Raw genomic sequence first — 24,297 nt, 5'->3', positions numbered from 1 at the left:
GCCTAAAACTATGGCCACAAGGATATGGGATAATTTCTTTTCCTAAACCTGTTTTGCAAGCTTTCTCTTAGACCTCAGAAGCTGTGAGAAAGTTCAGGTCACAAGGTGAGGGCATGTATAGGTTCTGGCTGAGAATTCCAGAGGAAATTTCAGATGAACATAGAAGTATCTGTGCAGAAGCATTTGTCATAACTCCAGCCTTAGCCACATTAAAGTATAAGTATGTAAGAGACTATGAAAAAGAGCTGCTTATTAATCCCAGTCACTTGAGCATCCTCATTTCCTTCTTTATTCCCTTATCTTTGTACAAGAACACCTTAACCAATTTCCCAAAATGTATAAAGAAAAAAATACTTTAGGTTGCTCACACCCACCATTTAACATACCTGGGTGGAAGGAGACCAGTTTCAACTGCCATTGCTAAGCAGTCATAAAGAAAAGAAATTCTTTTAGGACTATGCTGGCCATGAATAAATTTAACAATCCACTGGATACACTGTTCATGAGACTCCTGGAAAATTAGAAAATTATTTTAGGTCTAAAATTACACTTTATAACTAATAATAGATAATACTACACCTGGGAGTATATCAAGACTATGAATGAAATACTTCGTTGTGAAAGTATTTTCATCTATCATGAAAAATATTTTCATCCACTTACAGATGAAAAAGCAAGATGAAAAAAAGCAAGATGAAAAAATTCAGACTTATTATTTGTTAAATTAAGTGTAACATCTTGCAATTATAAAGGTTAAATTTCTACATTTACTGTATGGGACCTCCAAAAGTAGTTAAGCTTTCATTAACATTCATGGTCAAAACAAACTACATAAGGTACTGTTAGCAGTGCCCTTACTGCTAGATATAAAATTTTCTGCCACTGGATGAAAAAAAAAATCTATTATGGATTAGTACATTAGCCTCATGAAAATTCAGTGTGAGTCTCATCCCTAGAACCCCAAATAAGAGCCCACTAAAAGTCCAATGACATATCAAATTTCTGACATGCAAAACTTATAAGTTTGATATCAAAAAGTTGGGCTCATATCAAAGTTTGTCTTCTAGGATATCTCAAAAAAATCTCTATTCAAGAAGAGACTATAAGTCCTGCTTCTCTGTCGTTACAAACACTTCCATTATCGTACATATAACCATGATTGTTAAAATACCAATTGTATTTCTGGCTCCCCCATTAGAATATAATCTTCTTGAAAACAAGAGCCCTACCTTAAATCATAAAATTTTCAATGAATTTAAAATACTCAAATGTTTGAAAGATGCTCAATACTACTGAGAGAAATGCAAAGTAAAACTATACTGAGATAAAATTTCTCATGTGTCGATTGTATAACAAAGACCAAAAAGTTACTAAATCTCTATTATAAGGCTATAAGAAATAGACACTCTTATACATGGATGTAAGGAGAACTAACCAGTATGGCAATTTAAGCAATTTCTATAAAAATTATATATATATTGGGGCTGGGGTTATAGCTCAGTGGTAAAGAGCTTGCCTCGCATGCGTGAGGCCCTGGGTTCGATCCTCAGGACCACATAAAATAAATAAAAATAGATATTGTGTCCATAAAAAAAAAATAGCATATATATGTAATCAAAAATACTACTTCCAGAAATTTATTTTATGTCTTATGTATAATATTATTCACTATACCACTGTTTAAAGTAGAAAAGTTAAAAAGTAATCTACATGTCATCTAGTAGAGGCTTGGTACATACATATATAGACTATTATACTGCTATAAGAAAGTAAAGAATCAGTCTTAATGGACTGATATGGAATTACCCCCAGAAATTATTAAGAGAAAAAAGGTGCTAATTAATGAGCAATACAAGTAATATGCAACAATTCCAGAAAAATGATTCTGAGATGGGGATGTAGTTTAGTAATAGAGCACATGCATGGCATGTGTGAGGTGCTGGGTTCTATCTCAGGCACTGAATAAAAAAAGAGAGATTCTATTAAAAATACTTACTTTTAGAAGAAAAAAAAATAGAATACTGGCTACAGATTGGAAAAGAACAGGTGACTTAGCTAAGAAAGACAGGAGACAGATTGGTCATTGGATCCATCCTTTTTCATCATTTGTATTTTGAATGATATAAAGACATCTACTTGAAAATAGTTAAAATAAAAATTTTAAATATAAATGTATTTATATTTATATATTTATATGATCCACATCTGAGTGGCAAATCTTACCACCTGTGGCTCACAAGCATACAGATCTCATTTCCCACCTATGGTAAACCATGAGAAGATATTCTGGTGGTTATTCTTTGTTACTAAGTTTACTGCTACTTTCCCCAATTTTACTATAATGTCTTCATATGTTTATTATAGAAACTTTGTATCCTTACTGTAGCATCTTTGAATCTTTACTGTAGTCTTTGTATCATTGTTGTGCATTTTTTTACTGGGGAGTAAATAAAGGAAATTTTTATCTATTACCGGAAAATTTTCAAGTGTACTAACTAAGCCAAAATAGCATGAAAATAGTTTTATATAGAGTAACAAAAGAGTTTTAAAAACATCTCCCACAGTGCTGTCATCAATGTGAATTCTGTTACCCCCTTAAGTTTACAACTTAAAAACAAAATGGAAACCAGAATAAAAGTGGATGGCAGTTCTACTTTTTCCTTTACTAAAAGATCTTAACAGCAACATCAAAGTAAATGTAAAAATGAAAGGGGCCGACAATCACTGGCTGAATATATTAAAAATGCAGTGCTCACCTGAGAAAGACCACCCCAAAACTGTCTGAAGGCCCCCAAACAGCTAATTAGTTTTGTTTTTTCATCTTCCGGGGTATCCATAAACATCCTATAAGAGCAAAAATCAATTATTTGCCGCTAGTTTTAAAAAGATAATTAAATAACTAGAATAGTGGATCTTATAACCCTCCACGCCAATGTAAGTAAAATCTTACAACGACATAATCCCATTAAAACCACAAAAATCTTCCATGCACATACCCGGGGAAAGCCTCTTCTATGACTTCCGTTTTCTGTAAAAAGCAAAATAAAACAAGTAAACTACCCGAATAAAAGAGGAGAGGGCTCCCCCTCGAAATATTTACAATGCGGCAAAGAGCAAGTCACCTAAATCAGCAACGCGCTGAAACTAACAATACCACTTAGATCTGTCCCCAAAGGGGTTGTGAATTCAAAAGGACACTTCCATCTGACAGCAATTTGAGAATCACTAATCCCTTGCAATCATACTTGGTGTCAAAACAAAGGAGAGGCTGGAGAGGAGGTTGCCCAGGCCGAGTTCCTGAGGCTGCCTCTGTCACCCGCTCCTGAGCCACAATCCCAGGGTGCCGGTAGATGCACTCACCACCACCTCCTCAAAAATGCTCTGCAATTGTGTCTCCATCTGTACCATCGTCCCCCGGTCTTTCCCGGGCGCCCGACAAAGTGCAAGACTGGCCTGAGCACCGGCAAGAAGTAGCACAGGGGCGGAGTCTCCCGGAGGAAGCCAACGCTCTCACTCGTCGCTTCCTTCCATCCCGAGCCCTGCAACAGCAACCCATACGGAAGCCGGGAAGGTCCGGGTGCGCGCCCTTTACGAAACCCCCCAGAAATCTGTGGCCAAACCTGATGGTTCCGTTTGGAGAAGCGCGGCCTGAGAACTGCACGAGAGCGCCCCCTCGGCTGAGTCCAAAGCATCCCGAGTCGCGTCAAATGCGGGTCGCCGCCTCCCGGCTGGAGCGGGAGTTGCTTTCTGTTTGGTGCTAACTTGTAGAAAGAAAGAAGCACAGGTCAGAGGCTGCCGCCTACCGATAATGCCTGGGCTGACGTGGGACCAACCTGATGTCTGTGAGTGGCCGACCTGCTGGAGGAGTTGAAACCACGCTTCTCTGGACCATGGGGACCATGTCTTCTCAACTACGGTAACCTCAGAGCCTAAGCCCAGTGAGGAACACTAAGCCCGCTTTCACTGAATCATGGAAAACAACAACAACAAACAACAAACAAAAAACCCGGAATGAATGCATCGTTATTGATTTTTGTTTAGAATTATTAAATAATAATATCTACTGTTTTTAGTTATAATCATCTAAAATAATTACAATTACAAGTTATTGAATACTGGTTGAGGTAGAGATGGGCTGGAAGGCTAATAGAGCCAAAATTATTAAAATCCAAGTACCCTACCCACCTATTGTTCTTTTCTGTAGGCTCAACAGGTAATCTTACTGTGGATTATATTTCATTGGATTTTAGTTCTAAGACATTTTTTTTTGTTACTATTTGGCATATTTTCATGCTTACTCTTTGTGTTGTCCAAATTAGTGTATTCTTAGTGAATGCCAAGTAAATCTTAATATTGGCCAGGACTTGTATAATTAAGAAGGTAAAGTGGTCAGAAAAGAATTATATGTATTTTATAACAAAATTAGTTTTACTTTATGCTTGCTGATGATCCACTCACAGACTAAAAATTGACTATACATTTCCAGAGCTTCTCAATGTGTTCCCCCCATGCTTATTTTTTATTTATGTATATTTTATTTACAATGAAGCACGTAAAACTTAAATGTATAGATCCATGAACTTTGACAAGGTTCACACTTGCTCAACTAACACTTCAGTCAAGGTATGGAATATTTTATATCACCTTGGAAAGTTCCTGATGCCCCTTTGCAGCAAACCCCCACTCCACAAGACACATACATTGAGTTTAAATAACCATTAATTAGTTTTTCATGGTTTAATATTTACATGGGGAATATTTTTCCCCATCTTAGCTTGCTTTCTCATTTTCAGAATTGTTCCTATGTTTAGTAGAAAATGTTAATTTGGATGAAGTAGAGTTTATTATTCTTTTTAAGTTCATGGTTATTGTTTAGCAGCCTAAGGAAAAATTAGTATCTCCCTTAAGTGTTTTTTTCCCTAGAAACTTTAGAGTTTTAGCTTTGATATATTTGAATTAATTTTTGTGGATGGTGAAAGGAAGGCAAAACCACTCCTGATTGTTAACGGCTATTCAGGACTGAGAGTCTGATGGGCCCGGAAGATAGAATATCAAGTCCAAGGGGATTATTCTTGAGCAGTTTTTCCATACTAAATTTCAGATTTGCTTGGAGCATGTATGACTCCTTTTTACTTGCCTGTTACTCCATTTCTGAATAGTAATGTCTTATCCTATGTGTTTCATACCATTGTATTTTGGAGGCATACAATTTGTTTTCTGGTTTCACAGGTTCATAGAGAGGAATTTGCCACAAGATGAATCATACCTCAGTTCTCATCCACTCAATCCTGCAACATTTATTGAAATAACTTTTCTCTCCTAAATGGCCTTGTATTAGTAAGGGTCTATTTTTGGATTTTATTTTTGTTCTACTGTTCAATCCTTATGCTAATATCATAATATGCTCTAGCTGATAAGAAAGACTTGAAATAGTGGAAGTTGTCCAACTTTATTTTTTCATGCTTCTTTGACTATATTAGGTTCTTTGCATTCATATAAATTTCAGAATCAACTTGTCAAAAAATACTGAGATTTTTATTGGAATAAATGAAGTATATAGAGTAATTGTGGGGAAAATTGATGCCTTAGCCATGTTGAATTTTCAATCTATTATATTTCAGATCTTTCCACTTATTTAGATTTTTAGCAATATTTTGTTTTTGGTGCACTGGACTTGCTAAAGTGTACAGGTTTGTTAATTTGTTTCTACAAATTTTATAGTGTTTTCCTTGCTATTTCAAATAGCATTTAAAATATATTTTCAGTTGTCTTTTGCTAGCATCTAGAAATAGAATTGATTTTTGTATATTAACTGTTTATCTTATGCTCTTGGTGATTTCACTTATTAATGTTAGTAGTTTTTTGTAGATCCCTTAGAATCATCTGTGCATACAATCCTGGTCATCTGCAAAGGGAACAAATTCTTTTCCAATATATTTTGCTGGTTCTTTTTCATGCTTTGTTATACCAGCTGGGACTTTCATTAGTACTGTGTTTAATAGAAGTGGTGAGGATGTATCTGTGCCTTTTTCTTTATTTTAGAGGAAAAATTGCCTTTGACCTTTAAGTATAATGTTAGTTGTATGTTTTTCATTGATTGCCTTTAACATTTCATTGATCTATTTGTCATATTGAAGGAAGGACTATATGATACATTTTAAAGAAATTTACTCCTTTACTTTGTTAATGTGGTGAATTTAATTGATTGACTTTTGAATGATGAACCACTTTTGCTTCCATAGTGGAAATGCTACTTGGTCATGATATGTAATCCTTTTTAAATGCTGGATTCTATGTGTTAATAGTTTGTTGACATTGTGCATTTTCTTTATATGTTACCATCACTATCAACCATTTATACATCTGTTATACCTAGTGGGTGATAAACTTTCTTTTCTTTCTTTTTAATTTTTGGTACCAGGGATTGAACCCAGGAGTGTTTAACCACTGAACAACATTCCTAGCCCTTTTTATTTTTTATTTTGAGACAGAGTTTTACTAAGTTGCTTAGGTACTCACTAATGGCTGAGACTGGCTTCAAAATTGCCATCCTCTTGCCTCAGCCTTCTAAAGTTCCCTTCACTTCTTTTGTGGCTATGGAAATTTACCAACTGTTAAAAATGTGCTACTAGTGAATGATAAAGTGAGGATTCCCCAGTAATTCCTGACAGAAACTTAGTTTCCTAACAATTGTAATGTGCAGATACAACCACTGTATGTCATTGTTAACCACACATGAACTATTGAAGTTTCCTTCTGGAGAATACCTTTGAGATTCAGATGTAGTGTGTTAGTTTACCAGGGCTGCCATAAAAAAAATACCACACTGGGCAGCTTAAAAAATAGAAATTCATTTTTTCACAATTCTGAAGACTAGATATCTGAGATGAAGGCATTAGTAGAGTTTGTTTTTTCTGATCCTCTCTCCTTGACTTGTATTTGGGCATCTTCTCCTTTTGTCTTTTGTGGTCTTCCCTTTGTTCTTGTCTACATCCCAATTTTCTCTTTTTTTAAGGACAACAGTCTTATTGGATTAGAACTCACACTAATGACCTCACATTACTTCTTTAAAATATATAAAATATAGCTTATCTCCAAATATAGCTATATTCGATGGTATTAGGGATTAGGACTTTCAGGGGGACACAATTCAGCCCACTTTGCCCTCTGGTCCCCTAAATCACTATGCAAAATGCATTTACTTTCATTCCAACAGCCCCTAAAGTCTTTTGGGGGATACAATACCTTTATTTTATTTATTTATTTTTATGTAGTGCTGAGGATCAAGCCCAGTGCCTTATATGTGCTAGGCAAGTACTCTACCACTGAACTACAATCCCAGCCCTGCCTAAAATCTTAATGCATTCTAGTATCAATTTTGGGGGGGGGGATACCAAGGATTGAACTCAGGGGCACTCGACCACTGAGCCCCATCTCCAGCCCTATTTTATGTTTTATTTAGAGACAATGTCTGACTGAGTTGCTTAGCATCTTGCTTTTGCTGAACGTTGAACTCGAGGTTCTCCTGCCTCAACCTTCTGAGCCACTGGGATTACAGGTGTGTGCCACTGCACCCAGTTTCTAATATCAACTTTTAAGTCTTAGATAATAATAAAGTATTATCTAAGTATTATCTAAATCAGGAATGGGTAAGACTTGATGTATCTTTTGTTCCAAAGAAAATTCAGCTCTGAAGCTGTGAACCTGTAAAACTAGATAACAATTCATCTGCTTCCAAAATGCAGTGGTAGGACAGGCATATCAATAGACATTTCCATTCAAAAAAGGGGGAATTAAAAAGAAGAAAGGAGTCAAAGGATCATAAGTTCCAAGAAAGTCTGAAACTTGGCAAGTAATTTCAGTAGATTTAAGGTTTATGAATTTTTCTCTTTGACTTATTCTGTCTTCCAGGCCTACTGGTATGATGGTAAGAAGGAAGAGAGCTTCCACATGGGGGCATTAAGGTAGAGGTTATAGATGCCTGAGTGGGATGAAGTAGGCATCCAACCATGACAGGGTATATGCAGTGGTGTTATTAAAGTCAGCAAAAATAGTAAGTTTATAAGAGTCAGATTTCACATGTGGGAGAAGTGATGTTTGTTTGGCATTGGAGGTTTTGATATGAACTGTAGAATTTTCAACATGTAGAAAGTTTTAGACATACATCTAAATGAGAGATGTAAATATGTGCATGCCCATACACAGACACACATACACATGTACGTGTGTGTGTGTGTGTGTGTGTGTGTGTGTGTGTGTTTCCTTTCTCTGGAAATGGTAGGGTTTAGGAGCAGCAGAAACTCATTGATCATTGGGGGTGAGTAACCAAGGATTGAACTCAGGGGCACTCGACCTGAGCTAAATAAATACCAAGAATCTCTGGTGTTACGGCTGACCACAGAGGTAGGACAGGGAATATACAAAATGAACATTAAGCCTCTTGCTTTACCAGAAAACAAGAAAATTCTTAAAGAATGATGTGGCACTTGAAGACATCCCTACTGACCAAATAAGGGACAACATGAGCATCAAAACAGTGATAATGATGGATTATAACCAATTGGATAAAATTGCAAGCCATGAGTCCACAAAGCTCTAAATACATAGATTAATAAAATTAAAGTTTTGGTGAGAAACAATATACTTTAACAGCTCCAGTGTAACTGCAAAAACAATACTTATTAATTCAAAAGGACAAAAAATAAATCAGGACTGAGGTTAAAACTCAGTGGTAGACTACTTGTCTAGTATGTGCAAGATTCTGGGTTCCATCCCTAGTGCTAAAAAAAAAAAAAGAAAAAGAAAAAGAAAGAAAGTAATGTCACAGTGGAGAAGCCAGCTGCCACCATCTCAATCAGATAATAAAAGTGAACATCATCATGGTCATGGGAAATCACCTTGATAGGATGTGATGAGAAGAACACTACATTGCTTCTATTATTTTCTGCTAACATTGCATAACCCAAATTTAAAAAAGAAGAAATATGAAGTAAAAGCTTGAGAAACATTCTGTAAAACAACTCGTCTGTAATATTCAAAAGTGTCAAAGTCAAGAAGAGCAAAAACTGACTGAGAAAGTCTGTTTCAGAGTGAAGGAATTATTCCATGACAGCTAAATGAATACATGATTTTGAATAGAATCCTCTTATTCTAAAGGACAGTTGACAAGACCTGAATGGGGTCTGAAGATTAGCTGGTAGCTGCGTGTCAATATTAATACCTTGATATTTATGGTTATGTTGTGATTATATAGGAAAATGGAAGGTCAGTTCCATTCCTCAGGGCTCAAGTTGAGGCTGAACATCATAGCGGAAGAGTGTGGCAGAGGGAAGCAGCTCACATCATAGTTATTAGAAAGCAGAGCGAGAGGTTTCCATTTGCCAAATACAAATATATAACCCAAAGCCATGTCCCAATTCCCACCTCCTCCAGCTACACCCTACTACTTCAGTTACCACTCAGTTAATCCCTATCAGGGCATTAATTCACTGATTGGGTTAAGGCACTTGTAATCCAATCATTTCTTCTCCGAACCTTCTTACATTGTCTTGCATGTGAGCTTTTGGGGATCACCATATCTAAACCATAACAGCTGGTCTATCCATCATTGTTAAAACTGCCCCATGATAAAGACAGTCACCTCCTAGTATCCATGGGGTACCCAAACCTACAAATCACATTCCTTATATAATGTGCCTTAATATTTGCATATAAACCATGTACATCCTTCCCATACTTTTACCATCCAAAATTACTTACAATACCCAGTGTACTATAAATGGTAAGTAAAGAGTTATTCTGTATTTTTTAGAGAATAATGACAATAAAAAGTCTTGTACATATTCGACTACAGATGCAATTTTTTTCTCAAATATTTTCAATCTGTGATTGAATTAATGAATGTGGAACCTGTGAATATGGAAGGCCAACTGTATTTTGAAATAAGAGAAAAGGATTAATTAAGTCGATATCTTTTCTGTGGTTGAAACACTTAGATTCTAAAGTATAAATCTCTAAATCAAATAGGTTTATTTTTAGTTAGGTGTGGTGGAACATACCTGTAAATCCAATGACTCTAGAGGCCGAGGGAGGACCACAAATTGAAGTCCAGCTGTGCAGCTTAGTAAAACCCTGTCTCAAAATAAAAAAATAAAAAAGGTCTGGAGATATAGTTCTGTGGTAGAATGCCCCTGGCTTCAACCCCCAGTATAAAACACACACACACACACACACACACACAGCTTATTTATGTAAGACAATATAGTTTACATAGATGTGTATGAGTTTATTAAGTTCGATAAACAACAGTTCTCAAAGTGTGATCTGCCAACCTCTGGGATTCCAGGTATCTTTTTAAGGATTCAGTAGGGTCAAAGCTATTTAAACAATAACACCAAGGTATCATTGGTTGCAGTTTGTTCAGTTTCACCCTGAAGGTTGGGGCCTGGGTATATACCACTTAGAATGGTCAAGACCTGAAAATCAGGATGATTAGTTGGAGTCAGCAGCTATGACCTGATTGCTTGGGTTTGTAAATAATGGAGTGAGCTCTGAGAATAATGGAAAATAAATAAAATAACACTTGGTTTGGAAGATACACTGGCCCATAGCTGAGGGTGAGAGAATGGATCTGTCTCTCAAAGGAATAGGATAAAGTAACACTAAAAGGTAACTGGAATTTGTGGATGCTGAAGAGATGAAATAGCTAGAGAGCTGTTGGAGGATGAGAGTAAAGAGTAGGGAATAATCTAGCATATGCCATCAACATGTGAGGAACTTAAAGGCATCTTCTGTATTTTGTTTTCTACTTAAAATTCTAGTATAATGCCGCACACATGGTAGGAGTTTAATAAATGTCTTTAGAATGAATGAATGAATAAAATGAAACAATATTAAGATTGAAAAGTAAGCTGCAGAGAATAAGCTGAGTTATGAAATGAAAATTCCATTGGTTAAGATCATAAAACTTCCATTGACTAAAAGTTTAGTGGTTTTAAGGAAGGCAACTGTATTAGGGTTCTACAGAGCAATAGAAACAATAGGGATATATATATATATATATATATATATATATATATATATATAGATCGTATTGTAACATATAAATCCTATGAAATATATTGGCATCTTTACACACACACACACATATACACACACACACACACACACACACACCATGAAATATTGCTAACCAGTTAAGCATACCTGAGATCTAGTGCCCAAAGATTTTACTAGGGCTCCATCACATAGGCATAATTTACTCCCTATGTAACTCATCTCAGTCTCCACTCCCTCCTTAGGTTGAGCTGATTACTCATGACCTCTGCCAACACATATAACAAATCACTCTGTTTTGTGTATCAGGGGGGTGACTCAAGGCACCAATCAAGCCAAAACACATCTATTAGGCATGACATTTCTAAGGTTTAGAGATTATCTCTCAGAAACTAAGGGCAAAATTCAGGTCCCTCTTTGGTCAGTTAAATTATTTACAAGGTCACACAATGCTTTTTACTTTGCAGCTGCCCCTGCATCTATCTACATTCTTCACTACACACACAAACACTGAACTGGTTAGATGATGTTTCTTTATAGGGTTACTCAGAATGGCTACCTATTGACATCCTTCCCAGCCTCACAACTATCAAAAAATTCCCCCCTTTAAACTTCCAAACACTAAAAAAATTTAGATTTCTCTTATGAGAGTCTTAAAAACAGGATAAGGATTTTCTCTCTCCTTTTAATTTTTATCATAAGTCTTCTATACCACCTGATAATGGACCTAGACATCTTAGAAGGTGAGGGAATTATGAAAAGTAGATAAGATAGTAGTATGGTTTAGATGTGTTCCCTAAAGGCCCACAAGTAAATAAGTGCTGGTCTCCAGCCTATGGCGCTGTATGGAGGTGGTTGGAACCTTTAGGAAGTGGGGCCTAGTGGAAGAAGTTAGGTCATTGGATGTGTACCCTTGAAGGGGACATAACAATCCTGGTCCCGTCCCTGTCTCTCTTTTTTTCCCTACCCATGGGGTTGATACCACCAGTTACTGGTGACAAGTTCTGCTCCCTCACATGTTGAAGTATAACATTAGAGAAACATGCCAAGGCAAGCATATAAAGCAGAGTTTATTTTAAAAGGGGTAATATAGACTTCTCCTAGGAGAGAGAAGGGGACCATAACTGGTATTCTGGTATCCCAAGAAGGGAGGGTATCCTGGCTTTCTTTGTTCTCCTGATTTCTGGCCCTTATTTCTTTCTTTCTTGCATACTTCATGAGGCCTAGTAGATACTCTGTGGGATGGAGCAGCCCAGGACACAGTAGTTAATTAACTTTATAACTCCTTATAGGGAGGGGAAATTCCTGGAACAGATTACCTTAACAACAGGTTGGAGCAGGGACAGGTTATCTTGATAGGGTGGTAGAAGGGCTCTGAAGGCTTTTCAGTCCCTCAGGGTGCAGTCTCCAACTTCCCAGACTCACTCAGATTGGCCTTCTAGGTCCCACCGGATTTACCTCTCTATACTGACTGCCTCTTTTAATTCTGGCTTCATTGTGAGCAATTTTGTGAGCTATTAGCTAAGAAATGTGGCTGTCTTCTAGAAGTGGGAAAAGGCAGTGAAACAGATTCTGTCCTGGAACTTCCAAAAATGAATCCAATCTTGTTGACAGCTTTATTTTAGCCCAGTGAGATCTGTATTGAATTTGTAACCAACAGAGCTGAAAAATAATAAATTTGTGTTGTTTTAAGCCACTTAATTTGTGGTAATTTGCTAGATCAGTTAAGAAAACCAATAGGATGCGAAGACTAATGTAATATGTCAGTATAAAGTATCTTGATTGCCTGAAAGGAATAGTAGAAATTATTTGATTTATTTATGATTTATTGTAAGATAATAATTTTTTTGAGAACTAGAGACTTTTTAAGTTCACTTCTTTCTTAGAATATATTCATTATTAGAATATATTCACTTCTCTTTTAGAATATATTCACTTTTGATATTGAAGATTTCAAGTGTGAGTTCCCTAACCAAATCAACTTCATTAGGCTCAAACCCTAACCAATCCTTTCTGGAAAACTACCCTCACATCCTTAGCGTTTATCTTGGCTAATGGCACCACTGTTGACCTAGTTGCTGGGGTATAGAATCACTTTCTGAGCTCAGTGGTGCTGCTTTCATTATAGTTCTCAAGCTCAGTACTTATTTTCTATTTCCACTGTCCTGACCTAATTGTTCATCTCTCACCTGAATTATGAAAGCCTGGTCTCTTAGCTTCACCTCTCCTCATTCTGGTTCCTTCCATTCTCTGGAACCAGAAAAAACATCTTCAAGTGTATCTTCCATCATGCTATTCTCTAGTCCTACTTTGACTTTCTATTTCCTGAAGACTCAGATTTAAATTTTTTTAGTCCAAATATTTTTTTCTTTTGCCACAAGTGCTTTAATTCTATGCAGGTTGAATATCTTATACTTACAAAATGTTGACAGCATGTCAGATTGTGTGATTTTATATCTGAAAGAGTCAATTTCTTAGTAAAAACAAAATCCAAAGACCTATAGATTTGCTGAATTTTCCCAATACCTGATATTTTGAAGATGTTTTATAGATGACTTCTCTTGAGGTTTTTGCTGGTTTTGGTTCTGGGTACCAAATCCAGGGCCTCACATATTACAAGTCTACTCTTAGAATTCTGATTTTATTGAAACTTTTTGTGGATATGATTACATTTGACATGTGAATTAATCCATTAGCCATGCATTTTGATAAGTGCAATTATATTTTTCCCAGGTAAGAATTACTTTTGCTAATATTTTCCTGAAGGGAATCATGATTGACTCAGTGAGAACAGAATACTATGATAACAATAAAAAACAAAACCCAACAGAAATATCTCTATTTGGCCTTTCCCACTGATAAACCTATTTATAAAATTCTAATGCCTTTTTAAACAGTGGGCTTTCTTTCTAATATAAAAATACATGTATGTATGCATGCACACACACAGCAGATCTACTGACTTCCTCATTAATTGTGGTTTAGTTAATCAGACAGATGAATCATGAGAGCCATGACAAGTTTTTTAAGTTCAGTTCTTTCTTAGAAGATATTCATTTCACTTTCGATGTTGAGGTCTGGTGTTGAGAATGAAATATTAAGTATTTCTTTGCAACCTTTAAAACCTGATCTTTATCATGAACTCAAACTTAAACTTGAAGAGAACCCTTAAGCTAACAGAAATATAACCTTTCAGGTTTAAAATGAAATTAAACATTAAAATGGATAATTTTCTTACAAAAGGAATCCATCACAAAGCCTGCTCTCCACCTCAACCTAGGTTGATCATCCAAACTCTGACTCTTTTCACTCCCTGCTTCCAAACCTGCTCCTTCTAGAAGCTGTCCCCAGCTCAGTAGGTGGCAACTCCATCTCCATGCTTCCAGTGTCTCAGATCTAAGGTTGGCAAACTATAGCCTGCTGCCAATTCTGGCTTGTCATCTATTTTTGTATGACTGGCAAGCTAAGAATGGCTTTTATTTTTTGTTTATTTTCTACATCCCCCCCACTAGGTTGTAAGATCTGTCAGTGCAGAGATCTTTACTCCTTAGACATATAATACACTCCCCTAAAAAAAAAGAAAAGAAAGAATAAAAATTATCTTTAAGCTCATCACCCAGAAAAAAAAATACACTCCCCTAAATATTCATTGTATAAATAGGACAAGAGGATGCCACCCATCCTCAGACTGATCTACCCCTTCAGAAACACCCATGTGGAAAATTGCCTGTGTGTGTTCCCTGAACTAGGACATTATAAGGTGTCACTAGAACAATGGTTTGGGTCCAAGGCACCTGGAAGGCCAGTGGTAGCCCAGATACCTCTTGGCCCAGCGGACAAAGTTCTTGAATGAGTTGTGCATACTTTTTTTAGTCTGACATTGTAAGTACTCCCAGATTCCACTTTTGTTTTAGAAGTATTTCCTGATTGCACTGGACACCAACTGTTTCCATGAAAAGATTAACTTGCAGCAGGGAGCTCACTCAGGGAGGTTATTTGTCCCAATGTTTGTGTTCAGAATTTTCTTGTTTTTTCTTTCTTTTTCTTTCTTTACTCCTCTCTGTCTTCCCTTCCTTCTTCTCTTTCCTTCTCCTCCCTCCCTGTGTCTTCCCTCATTGATAAGAGGATGTAAAACATTCAATCAAGTTCCTTCCTCTTTTGCATTTTTTATTTATTCTCTTTCCCTTCCTTCCTCCTCTCTTCCTTCTTTCCTCCCCTCTTCCTCTCTCTCTCTCTTTTTCTTTCTCTTCCTACAAAAACAATTCAGGATTTATCATAAATTTTAGCTGTATTATTAGTATACAATCTTGAAATCCTTTAAATATTAAAAAATATATACCTCTTTCATCTCCATATATGTTTTGGGGGAAAGTTGGCCATATATAATATGTAATATTCTCTCAATTGGTGTGAAAGAATATGTTAGTGTTCTCATTTTGAGTTGACTCATTGGCCTTTCTAGCCATTTGAATGGACACTGTAATGCCAGATTTGTGGGACCCCCAATAGACCTCCAGGAGCCAAATCCGATGCAATCACACAAGAGTCTTTATTGCAAGCTTGAGCCTGGACTCACTGTTTCAGACGCAGGAGTCCTGAGGAGTGAGTCCTGACCCTTAGTTCAGTGAGGATTTATAGGTTTTTGGGGGATACTCTGTGCATCACAACATCACACAGAAAATCATTTCATACCACGGGAAAATCAAACAAGAATTCTTAACATTGATTAGCACGTTCACTGGTGGGAACGAGTTGGGTAAGGGTGATTGGTTAGTTCAAGTGGTGGATACATTTGAACTGATTGATTTAGGCGTGAGGGGTGTATGCGCTAAACTTGCAGGGTTACCTAATCATGTTATTAATCACCAAAACTAATGGGAGGGTCACCTGACATTTCAGATATTTTCCCTGTCTCATTCTGATTGGTTGTTGCTATGGTTCGACATTAGGTTTTTGGTCTTGCATTGCTGAGTCAAGGCTATTTGGTCACTACAGTTAGAGGTATCTGGTTCCACAGGCCTTTCCTGGAATTTAGGAACGCTTGGTCACCCCCTACCCCTTTGGACAGGCCTTGCTCTGAGGTAGAGACTGTTTTCTTCAAAAATGGGGTCACATTCGTTTCTCAACACCAGAGGGGATTATATCAGAATCTACCAATTGACAAAATATATTTTGTATTCCTAATCTCTTGGTACATATGTTGAATAGTGTGGTAGGTGGTATGTTCATAATTTTATTTGAAACTGTTCTAGAACTAATTTATGTTTTTAACCTGTGTTGTCCTGTTTGGCAAAAGTTCCACAGGTTCATTGATTATATAAAAACACAGAGAACTTGTTTCCTTTTATCTTAAAATTGCATACTTCAAGTTTCAAATGGCATTTCATGGTTAAATATTCCAAAATATGTTGAATGGTTTAGTGGAGATACTATAATTTTATAACTAGTCATGTTATCTTTGAGTATTCATTTTTGCTTCTATAATATATATGACAGAATGTCAACTTTGTTTAGAATTTCAGTTTGCAAAGGTGTTTCTTTTATGGACATATTTATCATTCACTATTTTCACTTGGTCTTTTGAGAGTGAAATACGAATTGCTTAGTGACTCTCCTCTCCATCCTCACAGTATTCCCATGTAGAGCATACAAGGAGTCTAGACCCATAAAACTGCCTACCTACTTTCCTTTTGGCAACTTTCATGACATTAACAATCAATGTAGTGAAATCTGCCTCATAGTTAAAATCTGGTTGTGCCTTTTGTCAGGGAGGCATTTTGCAGGACTCGGCAATATGAATCTTAGGTGTTAGCATTAGAGGTAAAAAGCATCTTTGAGAATACTCTTATTTTTAATCATGAAATCAGTTATATGTAAGGATGAGCATACCAATAATATATATGCTAATATATGCTAATATATATATATATAATTTTAAAAATAATAATAAGACAAATATCTGTGTGCTTTCATGAGATTAAGAAATGAGGCATTGAGGGCATGTTGGTGCATGCCTATAACTGCAGCTACTCAGGAGTCTGAGGCAGGAAGACCACAAGTTTGAAGACAGCCTGGCAATTTACATTAGACTATATCAAAATAAAATAAAAAGTAGTGGGAATGTAGCTTACTGGTAGAGCACTTGCTTAGCATGTGTTCAAACCCCAGGACTGAAAATGAGAAAGGAAGGGAGGAAGGAAGGAAAACATTGCCAAAAACAGAGAATCCCAATGTGTACCCCTACTTAGTGATATCCCCTTCCCTCCTCCCAGATGTAACCACTCTCCTGACTCTTGATTCAGTCGTTCTTATTATTTTCTTTATATTTTCAGCTACTTATATGTTCCCTTCATTTACTTAAGATGAGTGGCAAGCATAAAGCTAGGTATATAAGGTAAGGACCATGTTACCACCACTAATAAAAGTCTTCCAAGAAAAAATAAGCGAACAAAGTCTCTGGATCAGGGACAGAAAGAGAGAGAAAGATAGAGTGGAACATTGATATCAAGGAATCAGCTCACCTGACTGTGGGGACTGGTATGTCCAAACTCCAAAGGACAGAGAATGAGGTGGCAATGGAGACTGGTAGGCTGAAACCACAGGCTAATGCTGCTGTCATAAGATAGAATTTCTTATCTGATAAATTCAACTTTTAAAGTCCTCCAGTGACTAGATGAGGTCCACTGACATAATAAATGATAATTTTTAAAGTCAACTGATAATAGTTGTTACCACATCTATAAAATATCATCATAGCAACACCGTAGATTTGTGTTTGATTAAATAACTGACTATTGTAGCTTAACCAAGTTGACACAAACAGCCTTCACAGGGGGGAAGATAAAAGTAGAAGCCTCAGGAATCAGGCTTAAGGCAGAGCAGAAAGAATGTCACAAGTTCAGATACTCGAGAAGCCCACAAGAACTTAAAGCATATGACAGATGACTAGATAAAAACCATGGGTCCTGGGGGTTCCCTAATTTTGAAGCAAATTTTGATATAGGCTTCATCATTCTTTTATAAAATCAGTATGACACAACAATAAGACTCTCTGAAGCGGTATCTCACTTCTGAAATATCACCAAAAGGAGATCTTGCACAGATGACCAAGCCCCTTGGGTGAACTTACCTGTAATATATGCAAGTTTGATTAGCATAGAGTGAATGTTTGCCTAAGAGAATTTTAAAATGCACTATTTAAGGCAAAGTATTTAGACTGACCTTTACTGCATAAAATATCACTTGGAGGGATATTTTTAAAAATTCTGAAGACTTAGCAAAACTATGGAAAGTTCTAATTCAACCCAAAGAGTCTGGGCTTCAGAATCAGAAAACAAACAAACAACAATAACAACAGCAACAAAAATCCTGTCTCTGAATGCTAATAAGCTATCCAGTGTGAAGAACTTTATGCTAACAGTATTCCAATGTATTTTTGTTTGTTTAACCTGACAATTCACTGGGGTCCCTGGAAAAAAGTGTTCAAGACCCTGGATTTGATGTTCTCTGTGGAATCTTATAGTTCTCAAACAATTCCTTTTGTTTCAGCAACTAATGCCAGTGCTTCTGCTGAGTAGGCTTGTTGGTAGAGTTGGTGAAGTGATGGGCAGGTTGGACTATAAGAGTGATAGAAAGTATCACAACCCTCAAAGCCATACAAGGAAACCTGGCTCTCATGCTGCAGATTTTTTCCTAAAGGACTTACTTCAATAACAGAAAAAAGGGGATTTAGATGTTTTCCAGAATGTCCTTAACATTTATGAAGCATTTTACAATAGATAAATAAATTTGTTTATTTTCACTACTTTTGGGGTTGGAAAAAGTTTACTTAGTGTTTTCCAAAGGATATACTGCAGCATATGGGAATTTTATAATCTTTACATTTGAGAAGTGTTCTCAAGGTTTATTTGACCAAGGCAGTTATCATGGGATCAATGTTCCATGGTACCACACTGAAAATCACTGGCTTAGGGTCATTGAAAATAGAAGAGCTTAGTGCTTTTTGGCATCCTGCTATTAATTTAGCTCCTCACATCATAAACCTGTAACCTCGTCTCAGCACATAGTGCATGTATTAAGATGCCCTGGTCTATATTAATAAGAAAGTAAGTTTAGTCAATTAGTGAAAATTATCTTAGATTTAGGGAGTTTGAAGATGGGTTTAATTTGTAATTCTGGCATTTACTAAATATGTGACTTTGGACAAATAAGTCATATAATTTAAATAATGAGAGCCTTAATTTACTCATCTAAGAAATAGGAATAAAATGACTCGAAGGAATATTGTCAAGTTTAATGTGAGATAATGTGTTTCAAAATGTGTCTTCAATTTTGAGCACTGTAAAATACGAGACATAATTTTCAAAGAATTAAGCAGTTTATATTGGTTCAGTATAAATTCAGAATTACTACTATAGTCAAAATCATATTTTTAATGTTAGTTTTTGACTGTGTAGCATGAAGTATATATAAAAACGTAGAAACTACCTATAACAAGAGTTGTTTGGAGTTATTTTTAAAGAAAATAAATGATAAGCTTGTATTCAAATCTGATTATTATATCATTCTCATTACATAGATCTTGATTAGCATTTACTATGAATTATAAGGAGAAAAAGGACAGTTGTAAACAATGTCCTAGTAACAGACTTGAACCTTTTGGCACTACAATTACTATAATATTTTTATCCTCTCTAGATTGCACAATCACTAAAGAGCTGAGCTCTTTAAAAGTCAGGCACAGCTATGTAACTCAGTATGGTTTCTCTTTACAGACTAGAGGAAAGAAGGAACACCACTCTCTTCTGGCCAAACAGGTTTATGCAATGTTTGGAACAACGGATTCTATGCTAACTTTAGCAACGGAAGAACCTGCTAAGAAGAACACTGTCAAGAAATACAAAATAATTTGTATCGTAAGTACAGTTCTTAATTTTAGCTTTCTAGCTTTATGACAAATGCTAAAATTCAGCTTCATTCCTATGACAACTCCAATGCAAGTTAACATTTGTAATCATATTCTACAAGTAAGAAATTTGAGTAACCATACATTAATGTTTAATTAAAAGCTAAACAGAAACCTTGCAGCACTGACTTTTTCGCGTGATTACAATTACTCCCCAAGTCACTTGTTTATTGCATGAACATTTTAAGGCCAGAGGGTGAGATACTAAATAATCATACCGTTTTTTTAAAACTATTGATTTTATCCTAATTTAATTAAATTCTAGAGAAAGTCTTTTTTTGTCTGTCTTCTCATTCTTGTCTTTTTATGTGGCAGGATCACCTTTGTCTTAATGAATAAAATAAAAAGCTCTGATTTTATTGCTCTGTTTTTTCCCTTCACCATCAAACTTTTGGGGAAACAGGTCTTCTATTTGCTGCCTCAGTTTCAACACCACCCCACTGTCCCTTGAGTTCTTGCTTTGTTATTATTGTGTGGAAATCAGTCCCCCTTCAACAGTCAATTCTTCCCCTGCCAAGTTAAGTTTCCATAACAACACATGTGCTGAATCCTGGAGTGCCTTACTAGAAATGATTTCCACGATGCCTAGTTAAAACAGAAAATGAAGCCAGGTGTGGTGGTGTGTGCCTATAGTCCCAGCTTTTTGGGAGGCTGAGGTAGGAGGATTGCTGGAAGCCATGAGTTGAGAGCATCCTGGGCAATGTAGTGAGATCCCCTACTGGAATAAATAAAATTTAAAAAGAAACACAAGAAAAAAGAAAAATGGCAAAGGCAAATGGGTCTTATGGTTTTAATTCTCAATTAATTTAATTTGGGGTTAAGCTCATTTTATTTGAACTATGAAAGTGTTTGGACATGGAGATATACAATAAACGGTATTTTAAAACTCTTTATAAATCTTTCTTCTTTGGGGTGATTAAACAAATAATGTACCTCTATCATTATTGGATCTCAAATGTTGTGGATATTTAATATTCACTGTGACTGTGGTTATTTATAACTTTGTATATTTAAAAAAAATTATAAAGGTGGCTTTTCCTTTTTTGTAATAGGTTCTTCTTGCTTTGTTGGTGATCTTGTCACTTGGATTAGGCCTGGGACTTGGACTCAGGGCACAAGACAATGAAGGTATACCAGTCAGCCTTTTGTTCTCTTTTCCCCCCAAACATTCTCTTATTTCTTGTTTCTCCTGGCCTCAATCCATTAAAAACTTGTCTTCACCCAAGTTTCTTCTCTCCTCTATGCCTAGTTTTCCTTCCAGTCCTTTCCCTTCTCATACCTCACTCCCCAGGAATCCCCATCTGTGTTTAACATTGTCCACTATCATTTCTGGACTTTATTCTTCTGCCCTCACACAAAAGCTCCTGCACAAGTATTATTCTAGTACAGAGAACTTTGACAATTGATCACAGACTTTCTGTTCTACTCCTACTGTAATTGTATATATCTGATGACAAAATGTACAGCCTCTTGGACTTGGAAGCCTTTGCTGTCCTACCCCTAGGACCTCCTGCCACCTGTCCTGTACCTTGATACCATATTAATATTATTCCATCTCTGAAATCTTATTATATCTTGGTTATGCAGTGCCAAATCTTGAAAAGTGGTGTATAATGCTCTGTTTCACACATAGTATTTGCAGATTTTATGCTAATTTTTCTTTTTGCAAAAAAGTGGGTGTGACCATTATGTAAAGCTTTTTTTTTCTTCTGAAATTTCTCTTTTCATTGTTCCCCTATTACTTAGAATTTATTTATTACTAAGCTGTCTATGGTTCAAGGTTAGGATGAATGGGATACTTATGAATGTATGTTAATGTGGTAGTGACAATTATGTGATGAAATATAGTAAAACTTTGAAAATTTTGTTTCATAAGAAGCAAAGAAAAATAGGAAATGCATACCCCCAAATATAAACACTTCACATCCATTTTTCTGTATCCCATTAGTATGCCCAATAAACACACCATTTATGAGTGACTCTAAAAAGCATTTTCTGTCGTTTGATAACTTCTATCTTAACTCCGAGGGGAAAGTGTTGGTGCTTTTCAGTAGGGGACCACTTAGAGAGGTCAACTGACAACTTTCTGGTCAGGCTTTCACTTGAGAATTAATACTCTGTTCCCCTTTATAATATGGGAATCCAGTAAAATTGGAAATGCAAATATTAACTGGAACATCACTGTCCTCTCTTATTCACTTGACTGTGGTGTCTCTAAGCAGTGGTGCTAGTCCTTACTCTAATGAATATTGGCAGGCCATTTTAGTAGTAGTTTGCTGATGTAAGTGCTCAAAAATGGGCATCATTTCTTGACAAGTTTATCTTCAAAATTGTGTAAATTTATTGCAAAAGGCATGTATTAATCTCTGAATAAAATCTTTCAGCTCTTTCACTCACACTCTTTCTTCAGTACTGGTTGACTGCCCAGGGTCATTTTACCTTTTTCTCTTCCTCCATCTCAGTCTTTTTGTGGCATTATTCTCTTCCCTCTCCTAGCTTCTCTTTTGCCATATTCATCCTTTTTAATATTCCTTAGCATTTAGCATCTTTATCCCCTTTATTATTTATCTTCTACCACCTCTGTTCCTCTAAGCTCCACCTCTGGATAGTATTCACCATTCTTCACTCCAGTTAGCCCACTTTCCACAGCCTACCCTATCTTTATCACGCATTACCACCAACCCTTGGCATTATGTTTTTGACCACAAAAAGTTTGTTTATAGACTAATATCTTTTATTTTAACTTCTTTCATTGTCCTGTTAATCACATCCATGTTGGTTGCTTTTTGGGCTTGGTATATGGCTAGTGTTTTCTAATATCAGCCTGTCCGTTTTGTTGCAGATTGTGTTCATTAAGTCTCCTTTTCTTGCTTTACTTCCTGATTTTACTACAGAATGTCCTTGGTAGCTTCCTAAGATAGGATGCATAGAAGATAAAACTCGAGTCCTTGCCTATCTAAATGCATCTTTGACATCCTAATCTAACATTGGGTAGGTTGCCTAGATATTGAATTCTAAGATGAAAATAATTTTCCTCTGTAGATTTGAAGACATTACCTTTTAGTCTCTTCGTTTGCAGTGTTGCTTTTAAGAAATTTGGTGCTTTTCTAATTTGTAATCATTTTTAAATTGCTCATGATCTCTCTAGGATCTTTAACATCTCTTAACCTTACTGATCTCTTCATGTGAACTTTCCCCAGGGAAACTTGGTAGGCAATTTGATGTAATAATGTTTGCTGCTCAAACATTATTGTCTAATCAATTTTGCAGCTTTTAAAAATAATATCATCTTCATTTGTTGTTTACATTTTGAGGTATACCCTTTTTTTAGTTCAAAAAATTTAACTAGTGCATAAAAACACCCAAATTGTACATATTTTGGGGTACCATGTGATGTTTTGATACATGTACGTATTGTATAATGTTCAAATCAGGGTAAACCTAGCTAACTTCTCACTTATCATTTCCTTATGGTGAAAACATTCAAAGTCCTGTCTTCTAGTTTTCCCAAATATACAGGAAATTATTCTTATCAGTTATCACTATACTGTGCAATAGCACTCCAGAATTTCTTGGTTCTGATTGTAACTTAGTACCTAATGATCAACTTTTCCGTTTCCCTCTCTCCCTCCTACTTACCTCGGCCTCTATTAACTACCATTCTGTTCTTGGCTTCCAGGAGATCAGTTAATTAGTAGCCTATGAATTTGTAAAGTTCATTTATTATATAAGTCAACAACTTCTTGGTAGCAGGGCTTAGGATATGGAGTCCTCTTGAAGATCTTAATTGTGCCTACCACATGCCTCTGCTATGGTTTTCATTGCTACTGTTATATTTTTATTTCTGAGAGCATGCTGAATGGTGTTTTTCTTTTTATTGTAGTTTACTTTTGTGTTTGTGGAATATGTTCTTTAGAGGATCTGAATATTAATTGTGTGTGTGTGTGTGTGTGTGTGTGTGCGTGCGTGTATCTCAACTCTTTGGCCTCCTGTGTCATTTCCTTGTTAACCAAGGTTTTCTCTTATTTATTTTGATTTCTATCTCATGTCACATGCCATCCTGCTCTCCTAAAAGGTCTTCTGACCGTCTGTTTAGATTTCACAGTAAGACTTGTTCCTTTTCTCATCCTACTGTCTTCCTCTGTGGCTGTTTTCTTTTGTAGTTGGACAAAATACCTTTATTTTATTTATTTATTTTTATGTGGTGCTTAGGATTGAACCCAGGCCCTTGCATGTGCTAGGTGAGCACTCTACCACTAAGCCATAACCCTAGCCCT

At 36.2% G+C, this 24,297-nt stretch overlaps 2 protein-coding genes across 7 annotated transcripts in view; one reads left to right on the top strand and one right to left on the bottom strand.

Moving 5' to 3' along the window:
- Med23 (mediator complex subunit 23) overlaps positions 1-3,502 on the bottom strand; it is a 44,893-nt gene extending 41,391 nt beyond the window's left edge. For all 3 annotated transcript variants that reach the window (XM_077801622.1, XM_026380859.2, XM_026380867.2), the window contains exons 1-4: positions 3,361-3,502; positions 2,997-3,028; positions 2,757-2,844; positions 387-511 (exon numbers count right to left, since the gene is read on the bottom strand). In XM_077801622.1, coding sequence (XP_077657748.1) covers positions 387-511; positions 2,757-2,844; positions 2,997-3,028; positions 3,361-3,408 — 293 coding nt within the window. In that variant the 5' untranslated portion in view covers positions 3,409-3,502. The remainder of the gene's footprint in view (positions 1-386; positions 512-2,756; positions 2,845-2,996; positions 3,029-3,360) is intronic.
- A 277-nt stretch (positions 3,503-3,779) lies between these two features.
- Enpp3 (ectonucleotide pyrophosphatase/phosphodiesterase 3) overlaps positions 3,780-24,297 on the top strand; it is a 97,931-nt gene continuing 77,413 nt past the window's right edge. For 3 of the 4 annotated variants that reach the window (XM_026381187.2, XM_077801708.1, XM_077801710.1), the window contains exons 1-3: positions 3,780-3,916; positions 19,830-19,970; positions 21,073-21,148. In XM_026381187.2, the coding sequence (XP_026236972.2) occupies positions 19,881-19,970; positions 21,073-21,148 (166 nt within the window). In that variant the 5' untranslated portion in view covers positions 3,780-3,916; positions 19,830-19,880. Of the gene's footprint in view, positions 3,917-19,829; positions 19,971-21,072; positions 21,149-24,297 lie in introns of those variants that run through there. The other variant, XM_077801709.1, reaches the window with a different exon arrangement.

Source organism: Urocitellus parryii, chromosome 8, assembly GCF_045843805.1.
Source record: "Urocitellus parryii isolate mUroPar1 chromosome 8, mUroPar1.hap1, whole genome shotgun sequence".
Taxonomy (NCBI): domain Eukaryota; kingdom Metazoa; phylum Chordata; class Mammalia; order Rodentia; family Sciuridae; genus Urocitellus; species Urocitellus parryii.
This window is presented reverse-complemented; position numbering and strand designations above follow the sequence as displayed.